The sequence below is a fragment of the Berghia stephanieae genome, chromosome 2 (genome assembly GCF_034508935.2).
Source record: "Berghia stephanieae isolate SIO BIC M18660-M18661 chromosome 2, UCSD_Bste_1.3, whole genome shotgun sequence".
Classification (NCBI taxonomy): domain Eukaryota; kingdom Metazoa; phylum Mollusca; class Gastropoda; order Nudibranchia; family Aeolidiidae; genus Berghia; species Berghia stephanieae.
In genome coordinates, this window is record NC_088361.1 from 64609712 (window position 1) to 64620411 (window position 10700).

The window sequence follows — 10700 nt, forward strand, 5'->3', positions numbered from 1 at the left end:
GTGGTCGTAATGATGATGTGGTGGTGGTGGTTGTAGCAGTAGTGGTAATGATGCGGCTATGTGGTCTAGTAGTATGACACTCGCTTTCGGATCGGAAGGTCCTGGGTTCGAGCCTCGTGCTCGGCGCATAGTTGAGTCCTTGGAAAAGGCTCTTTACTCACATTCTCTCACCGTACTCAGGTGTAAAATGAGTACCTGGCCGTTAACAGAGTTCTTTTTGTCCGAAAAATTGTAATATCGCCTAACAGGCGTCATGTCCCGTCCTACATGTTAAATGTTGACCAGGGACCCCATGTAAAGCGCTTTGAGCACATTTAGTAGATATTGCATTATATAAAGCTCAATTAAAAAAAAAACATATTTCAATGATGATGATATGGTGGTGGTGGTTGCAGTAGTAGTGGTAGTGATGATAATGTGGTGGTGGTTGTAGTTGTAGTAGTAGTGATAGTGGTGATGATGTGGTGGTGGTTGTAGTAGTAGTGGTAGTGATGATGTGGTGGTGGTGGTGGTTGTAGTAGTAGTTGTAATGGTGATGATATGGTGGTGGTGGTGGCTGCAGTAGTAGTGGTAGTGATGACGATGTGGTTGTGGTGGTTGTAGTAGTGGTAATGGTAATGATATGGTGGTCGTGGTGGTTGTAGTAGTAGTGGTCGTGATGACGATGTGGTTGTGGTGGTTGTAGTAGTGGTAATGGTAATGATATGGTGGTGGTGGTGGTGGTTGTAGTAGTAGTGGTCGTGATGACGATGTGGTTGTGGTGGTTGTAGTAGTAGTGGTAGTGATGATGATGTGCTGGTGGTGGTGCAGTAGTGGTAGTGATAATGATGTGGTGCTGGTGGTTGTGGTAGTAGTGGTAGTGATATTGTGGTGGTGGTTGTAGTAGTTGAGGTAGTGATGATGATGTGGTGGTGGTTGTAGTAGTAGTGGTGGTTGTAGTAGTAGTGGTAATGATGATGATATGGTGGTGGTGGTTGCGGTAGTAGTGGTAGTGATGACGATGTGGTTGTGGTGATTGTAGTAGTAGTGGTAGTGATGATGATGTGCTGGTGGTGGTGTAGTAGTAGTGGGAGTGATAATGATGTGGCGCTGGTGGTTGTAGTAGTAGTGTTAGTGATGATATTGTGGTGGTGGTTGTAGTAGTAGTAGTGACAGTGATGATGTGGTGGTTGGAAAACACATTATAGGTTATTATAATACATGATTACACACATTCTCTAACTTCATTTTTTGACAGCTTCATTGTGCCATAAATATACGCAACAGTTCTGAACAATTCTATTGTGGATTTTGATATTGTTTGTTGTTTTTCTTGTGTCGTTATGTTGACATAGAGACCGAATGAATGGTAATGCTTACATTCCCAGCCCAAGATATAATGGCGCTGAATGCTTTCATTGGTGGACACTTTTTAGGCTTCGTACATATTCTCATTCGTTTAATTCTATGCCCCAGACGCATATTTGAAACTCCGCTTTTTTAAACAATTATCCACATTCCAGAATATGGAATGTTTCCAAATGAACATAGAAATAAGGAAAGTTAATAAAATATCTATAAAAACACAATATTAACCAACATTAAAATCAGTTGTGACTACCTACACAATATGCGTCGACTTCGAAGTGGGTGTCATGGCCGAATGGTTTAGTCGTCTGCCCTGGAAGTTTTACCAGAATCGACGTTCGTGGGTTCGAATCCTGGTTCATCAGTTTTTTTTTTGGTTTTTTTTTTTTAAATTCCGTCTTCTTTTTACAGAACGTTGAAAGGGATAAATGTCCCATCCATCCTCCCCCCACCTCTTTTTTATTTTTTAAACTCTCTCTCTCTCTCTCTCTCTCTCTCTCTCTCTCTCTCTCTCTCTCTCTCTCTCTCTCTCTCCCTCTCTCTCTCTCTCTCTCTCTCTCTCTCTCTCTCTCTCTCTCTCTCTCTCTCTCTCTTGGTTCCTTTCTAGTTTCTAGCAAATTGTCATATTCGTCCCCACTCCGATCTCAAATAGTGTCTAAAAAGAATAAATAATTAAAAAGCAAACAAACAGAAATATTCAGAGAGCGACCAAATGGTCAGATAGAGGTGAAAAAAAAAACAATAATTGTTTTTAAAATAAAAACAATTTAAGAAATTCATGCCCAGAAACGGAACAAAAGGCCAAACAAAAAAGGAGAAAAGAGTAGACTCGCTCAAAAAAAAAAAAAGAGGTTGTATTTTTGGTGGGTTTTTTTTTAGCGTGAACATTTTTTGGGGTCAAATTTACATAAAGGTTTAGCAAACAAAAAAAATCTAAGGTTTAGGTTAAAATATATAAAAAAAGAAAAAGAGAGATTTCCTTCGGAGCAGGGAATAGTGTTAACAATAATAATAATAATAATAATAATAATAAATAATAATAATAATAATAATAATAATAATAATAATAATAATAACAATTATAATGATAACAGTAATAATAATAAAAATAATAGTGATAGTATGATAATAAGAGTATTATTAATAAAAATAATATTATTATTGATAACAATATAATAATGATTATGATGGAAATAGTAATAATAATAACAATTATTACAATTATTATTATTATTATTATTATTATTATTATTATTATTATTATTATTATTATCATTTGACCAAAAAAAACCAAAAAAACAATAATAGATCTAGAGCAAATTAAATAATGAAATAATATTATCGGAGAAATAAAAAATTCAACTGATTTAAAAAACTCTTGCTCGGAACTCGGAACAAAAGTGAAAACAATGAACATCAATTGGGAAGAAAGAAAGAAAAAGAAGAAAAAAAAGTGGGGGGGAGGGGGGGGGGGTCGCGACTGGTTCGAATCTGTGTAGCTAAAAGGAGTACCTAAAATGAAAGGTGGCCTAACCCACTGAGCTGTCTATCCACATCGCTATCGGAATATCTTAAATTCATATATGAACTAAACATATTTCCACCATCTTTGCTTCCTTGTTTTGGTAGTTATTTTCATCTCTGATTCGAATAAAAATATGTTGTTGGATCTAGTTTTGTGGACGTGTGATACTAAATTGTATTGTCTTGTGCGAAGAAGACAGGAAAATAACAGGTGTCGGTTTTGGGCTTTGGGGCGGACAACACCATGGCCTAGGAATTCGTCCGCGAAATAAAAAATAATTCCCGGTCATCCCCAAAATTGTGGCCAGAATGAGCAAATATAGAAACAAGAGATGATCAATAAAGTTAACAGGTAGGTAGGTAGTGAAAATTTTAATGGTTGGTGGACTATGAACAGATTTGATGATTAACAACTTTCTTCCTGGTTGAAAATAAAAAGTCGAATTGCCAGTTTGACGTTTTCAGATCAAAGTAACAAAAGAAATTTCATTGATCCATTTGCTTTAAAATAATTTTTTTAAAAGAGCTGGATTTGACATTTGATCACTATTTACTTTCATCTTGTGTTAAATATCACTTGATATATTAACTGTTTTGGGACACAACCACTAGTATTTTTTCCAGAATATTTGGTATTTTTCACCCTAGTTTGGCATTTTGCATAAAATCTTTCTGCCCACTTGCTACATGCGTCTGGGGATAACCAATTTTCATTATCCCCAGACAGGCGTCTGGGAATAATGACAGCCATAAAAATGGTTAAAACAGTTAATACGGAGTTCCTATACTATTATTAACAGATTGTATACTAAAAAACTTTCGTCTTATCGAGGACAATGCATTTTAATTAATAAAGAGGAAGACACAAATTTCTAAATTACACATTATTACATTATATGACATAATTGTTAAATAATTAAAAAATCAGCTACACATAAACATAAATTGCTATGTATGACTTTCGGATTTACCCCCAATATCTCACTGAAATAATTGCAAATAATTCCCCTCTTTGATTTAATACATAGAATAGAAGAGTTTGAGACAGAATTTAATTGAAAAGATGTAATAAACATGTTGCGTAATGACATAATGAGTTTATTTTTACATCTGGCAATTTAATTGCAGAAATAAACTGGCAGAATGAAAACGTTCAAATAAATTGAAAAGGATTAATACAAAGGCAGTTTGTCTATTATATTTGGAAAGTTCTGGGTTTTAAAAATTCTGCTAAACCACTTTGGGTTTATTGCTATTACTATTAATTACATCATTTTGATTCGACTGACAATTAATATGATTTTATTCCCCCCCCCCCCCCCCCCCCCCCCCCTCTCTCTCTCTCAACGTGTGGGTTGTCTAGATTTATAACTAATAGTAATAGAACTTCTAACCGTGTATCAGTATGGTACCATCACTGCAATAAGTTTTATCCTCTTTTGCACACACACACACACACACACACACACACACACACACACACACATATCCTATATATATATATATGTGTTAAAAGAATGATGAAATACGCAGTCAACTTCTGCTTACAGCCAACACTTCTTGTGGGTCCCAAATTTTCTGTTCTTTATCTAAGACTAAGTGTGCTCCATTGATAATATGTAAAGTGAGCCTTGCTTGAAATCAACCAATCTTTCTGGTACAGCGGTGTTGGTTTTATCAAGATTCCACTGTATTATATTTTCTTTGATCTATTCAAGATTCCACTGTATTATATTTTCTTTGATCTATTTTTTTGTCAGCTGAAGGAAGATTTATCACTCTGTTACAGATTGCCCTGTAAAAATTACTAAAGATGCAACCATACTTATTGGATTACTCACACTACTAATACTTTTCCCTCATTATTTGCTCAGTCATTGTGAAAATAATAATGTAAAGAATGATTGTACTTTTTAAAAAAAATGATTTAATATTAAAACACTTTTCAAAACTATCAAATTGTGTTTGCATGATTCGATAGACATCAATATGTAATGATCGGAGCTACTTCCAAAAAGTAAGAACTGACGTGGACTACCTAGCAAGCACCTGGCATTGCGATTTTTTAGCAAAATAAAATCCAAAATTTTGCTACCAAATTACCAAATTTTGCAAGCAAAAAAAAATAAAAAATTTGCAAAAACTTTGCAAAAAAATTGCGATTTATATTTGTAAAAACTGACAATAAGCTCACGAAATAGAAAAGCTTTGTGGGCCTGAGTAATTGGTAGGGAGAGATTAACTAAAAATGATCATTACAAAAAGCTCACAAGACTTTTAAAAATCCTCCCCAACAAAGCTGTTGCAGACATGCCTACCCTCAATCTCAAATCTCAGGGGCATGGATAAAACCTCACATTCCAGGAACATTACTACATTCCCGCTGGTGTCCATATCACATAGTGTCATGTTCATTTCTGACTTGTGTCCACCTCCCATAGTCCTGGGTTCACTCCCGATAGCCTCAGATCTACTCCCCACTGGAGTCCATATCCTGTGGTTCCACGATCACTCCTCAGTGGTATTGCTCCTCATGGCCTACGGTTCATTTCCCACTGGTGTTCACCTCCAATAATCCCGGGTTCATTCCCCACTTGTATCCATATCCTATAGTTCCAGGTTTATTTTCCCACTGGAGTCTATGTTCTGTGGTTCCATGATCACTCCCCGGCGATGTCCAGATTCATTCTCCACTGGTCTCCTTATCCCAAAGTAACAAGTTTACTCTTCTCAGGTGTCCATATCTCACAGTCCTGGCTTTACTCTTCGCTGGTTTCAACATCCAATACTCCCAGATTTACTCCTCACTTGTGTATCTATCCCATACTTACTCCCTACTAATGTCCACCTTACAAAGTTCGGGTTCACTCCCTGCTGCAGTCCACCTCACTTTGTTCTGGGTGTCTATCTCTAAAAGTTGTTACATTTCTCTCTTGTCCAATCCCCACTTGTGTCTACATCTTACAGTCCCCAGTTCACTCCTCACCGGTGTCACCATCCCATAGTCCCAAGTTTACTCCCCACTGATGTTCACATCCCACAGTCATGGTTTACTCTCCATTGTTTACTATATATCCCGTAGTCCAGGCTGCACCCAGGTTCACCTCCCACTTGTGCCTACATTCCGTCTTGTCCTCGAGTTCATTCCCCATTACTGTTACAATCCAACCAAAGTCACAAGGTTTCCTCCCCTCTAAAATCAGCTACCCATTATCCTTGGTTTTATCTCCACGGATGTCCAACTCAAATGATCCCTGGTTCAATCCCCACTGGTGCTCACGAGAATCCCTGAGTCAATCTGTACTTATCTTCAATTTGTGTTATTGAAATGACGCGAGGACCCCGCTATTTTACCGGCCGATCAGAAAATAAGCAAACCATTACAGTACAGATGTTATTGTGAAAAAATTGCTGTGCAGTTATTTCCCTTGTTACAGAACATAAACGAGAAGCTGCACAGCTGACAGAAGCTGTTCCCTCACACTTATAAAATCTCGAAAATTTGCAAAACATTGCAAAAAACTGCAGATTTTGTGGCCGCTCGAGGATTTTTAAAGGTTTTTTGTGGCTGCATGGAGGCCTTTAATTGTGTTCGGCTATCAGAGCTAATGTACACAGATACATTAGAAATGTTGGATACTTTAGTCAGATTTTTTATTAATGGCGCATGTTTTTCTGATTTTTCTCAGCTGGCCCTCTTTCAAAAGTTGTAAAAATGTGTGTCAACCTTTGAATCAGTTTGTCTTAACTGAATATAGATTTTGGACCGTATTGATGCCATATCAAAAAAGTTTTCTTCTTTAAGACCTATAAAAAACTACTTTAAAACAGCTGACAGAGATAACTTTGAAATGGATATCATCCAAAGATGTATGGGTGAGCGAAAATATACATCCGAAAAAATATTGGACATCTGATTATTCAAGCAGGTTCTGGACAGAGAATCATTGTTATTCTTGCAGGTGGTGATGATACTGGATATTTAAAAAGATGCCATGCCATTTTTTCTTCTCTGCATCATCTGGAATATTATTCTGGGGTCAATGCAAAGGTGTTTTAAGACTGACTAAATATCGTTTGCTGCCCTCCATTGAATCACCCAGCTGTATTGTATTGGACAACGCTACCATTCGTTAGACTGTCTAATCAGGGAGTTTTGACACGAGGTTGCGCGACTCCCCCCATATCACTGTTAGTGCAATCCAATCGAGGTCATTGGGCCTAAGTAGAGGGAAAGATTGAGAGGAGGAACACCAAATTTACTCTCACTGACGAGGCAATAAATGATAAAGAGTAGACTGAGAAAAGGCATGCCTCAACCTTCGCAAACTAGAGGAAAATTACATTTCATTGGATAGAGTGATGTTCGGAATCTTTCTGTAGTCGTTCCATTTCTCCTTTTCATCATCCTCGTCATCAGACTGTGCTGATTGATGTGTCCAGTATTTCTTGGTTGTTGTTGTTGATGTTATTGTTGAACACATATTTGTGGAGACACTGTCTCATAATTGATAAATTTTTACTTTTGACCAGTCTACATGAATTTATGTAATCCTCTTTGGCATAAACACAAGATATTTCTCAAACTTTTGCAATCAAAATTATATTGGAAGTGCGCTATGTTCACTTTAGTTTGTATTCACCAGTAATGTGTATTGATAGTTATAAAATGTAGATGTCTGATAGTTAATAATTGCCATTCGTTGCTTCATATTCAAATACTTCATGTATATCGTTTAAGCTTCAATTAACCGAACACTCCAGTTTAACGAATTCCTTCAAAATGGATATGCGGAAAATTCATCATTTTGATAATGTAAATCTTCTATAAGTTCCAATCCTCACCAGTTATCGATTTTAATATAGCTGTAATAAACGAAATCCTTTCCTATTGTTTTAAAATTCATGAAAAAATATTTTTTTATTAAGACAAATTGATTCAGAGGTTCATACAAATTTTTGCAGCTATGCCTTCGGGGGCAGCTGAGAAAAAGAAGAAAAACATGCGCCACTTATTAAAAATCTGACTATAATACCACTCCATCAACATAATTATGGACACATTGTGATTAAATTTTTAACTAGCTGGTTTTATCTTTAATTACCTTTAATCAAAGATGTTCCTTGAAAATTGAAATTTAATATTTTTAATTGTGAACTTTACTGCATTGTTTTCAATTTCTGTCTTTCAGGTGAGATAAAGATCTGAAAAAGTGTGTATGAAAGGTGTCAGACCAGGCAAGAAAAAAAAACCAACAAAAAAAACTATCCCAAAATATCTGTTTCATGAAATCAGTGTAATGGTAGCCTTTCTGACCTGTAATCAGAAGGTCTGAGGTTAGATCCCCGGTCGAGGTAGACTGATTTTTTTGGGATGTTTTTTTTTCTTGTATTTTTCTTTCTACACACTTGTTCAGATCTTCATCTTACTTGGTGCCTGTTCCTTAATTTCTTCATTTGTTTTTCAGGTGTTGCATTTACTACTGTTGTTTTGGGTATTGGACTCTCCACACTTAGGACTGGGGACAGTAGAAAGGGGCAAATTATGATGCGGCTTCGAGTTGGAGGACAAGCCTTTGCTATATTTGCTATGCTAGCTGGTGTATACTACAATGCTAAAAAGGAACATAAGAGCTAAGAAGATTAAGAGTGTATATAGTCATAGAAAAGATCATTTGAAATGAAGACGGGTGAAAACATTGATGTTGTATCAAAACTCATGTCATCAATTTGATCTGTTTAAATATCCAGATTGTGTGGAAGTCTGTGCGTTATATTTGTGTGTGAGTGTATCTGTGTATGTGTTTAAATTTAAATGCATTAACATGGATGATTCGGATGCAGTTTTTTTTAAAGTTAGGTCCTTGTTAATTATATGGATTTGATGTAAGAATCGTTTTATGTATTCTTTTATTCTGAAATTGACAACACAGAGAATTTATTTTTAAAATTCAAAATGAAAATTCCTCCTCGTTTTTCATTTAGATGTTTAATGCTACAGATAAGTCAAAATTGAAGTCAACAAAAAGTAATAGAATTGTAATACTCTAGTAGTAGTAGTAGTAGTAGTAGTAGTAGTAGTAGTAGTAGTAGTAGTAGTAGTAGTAGTAGTAGTAGTAGTAGTAGTAGTAGTAGTAGTAGTAGTAGTAGTAGTAGTAGTAGCAGCAGCAGCAGCAGCAGCAGCAGTAGTAGTAGTAGTAGTAGTAGTAGTAGTAGTAGTAGGCATCCTTCCGTCTCAAGAGACGATGGTTTGCGCCCTGTATGGCTTTGGTCTCATCAGTCTTGTTGAGAGCAGCGACAGGTGTGACTCAGCAGACCAATCCTTGCATGGCAGTCTCTACCGCAGTTGTTGCACACGTAGTTTGACTGTGTGTTTGGTGTTTGGATCTGCTGCCTCTCTTTCCTCCTTGCTCTCCTCTCCTCAAACTTCTTCTTTCTCCTCTCCTCACCTCTCTTCACTCCCTCCATCACCGTATATCTCCAGCTGCTGCGGTCGTCAGCAAGCGATTCCCATGTGTTTGAGTCGATGCCCGTCAGTTTCATGTCTCGTTTGCAGACATCATAGAAGCGCAGAGCTGGACGGCCAGTTGGTCGCCGTCCAGAAGCTAGTTCAACGTACATGATGTCTTTGGGTATGTGTCCATCGTCCATCCTGTGTACGTGACCAAGCCATCACAAACGTCGCTGGCAGAGCATGAGAAATGAATTAAAATTCAAAATGAAAATTTCTCCTTGTTTTTCATTTATATATGTTTAATGCTACAGATCAGTCAAAATTGAAGTCAACAAAAAGTAATAGAATTGTTGTTGTAGTAGTAGTAGTAGTAGTAGTAGTAGTAGTAGTAGTAGTAGTAGTAGTAGTAGGAGGAGGAGGAGGAGGAGTAGTAGTAGTAGTAGTAGTAGTAGTAGTAGTAGTAGTAGTAGTAGTAGTAGTAGTAGTAGTAGTAGTAGTAGTAGTAGTAGTAGTAGTAGTAGTAGTAGTAGTAGTAGTAGTAGTAGTAGTAGTAGTAGTAGTAGTAGTAGCAGCAGCAGCAGCAGCAGCGCGAAATACTTTCTTGGGTTTTCATTGTCTCTATCAGATACTATGAAAAAGGCTTACTGTCACGTTGCTTTTTGTTATTTGTACCGATTTGTTTTCCTACATCATGTACACATCAAGTTTTATTTTTTGGTTACGGTTTACTTGCATTTTTGTTTCTTCTCATGAAACTCTTTATAGAAATTGTCATATCAGATTAATGTATGATTCCTATTTATACATCGACCTTAGATTATGATTCAAATTTGATATTGATCAATAAAATGTAAATAAATTGGATTGTATGGTTATATTATTCTTGTTATTTTACTATTAATAAAATAATAAAAATAAAATTCCCTATATTCATCCCGAAGGGGAAATTTGTCTTTAGGGTCTATTCCAAGGGAAGACTGGAATAACCCAGACGTCAGCCGCAAAGTGAGCTAGGGCTAGGTGACTTGCTCACTCAAGGCCACACAACGCTGCGGCGGGTGATCGAACTCGTTACCTTTTGGGTACGAAGCAAAGACCGTGCCGCTGATCCACGCTGCCCCCACGCTTGCCTGCATGACTTGTTTTTTTTTGCTTAAAAAGATGGTTATTTTCAAATGAAAATCTTTGAATTCTGTTATGTAATGGGTGTTTGACTCTAAAAGTAAAGCCCTAGTTGCAAAAGTACATTATTGTCTAGCTCAAGCTCTAACCTAAGTTTGATAGCTAGATACCAATTTTCATTTACATTCAACACAACATATTAAATTACACTTTTGGGCTTATGTTGTCAATAGAGTTGAGTCTCCAGAAGAGA

At 36.6% G+C, this 10700-nt stretch overlaps 1 protein-coding gene across 1 annotated transcript in view; it reads left to right on the forward strand.

Moving 5' to 3' along the window:
- The window catches only part of LOC144965344 (HIG1 domain family member 2A-like), an 11405-nt gene extending 1216 nt beyond the window's left edge, over positions 1-10189 (forward strand). The window contains exon 2 of the mRNA XM_078900588.1: positions 8340-10189. Within this exon, the coding sequence (XP_078756714.1) occupies positions 8340-8509 (170 nt within the window). The 3' untranslated portion in view covers positions 8510-10189. The remainder of the gene's footprint in view (positions 1-8339) is intronic.
- Positions 10190-10700: the final 511 nt, after the last annotated feature.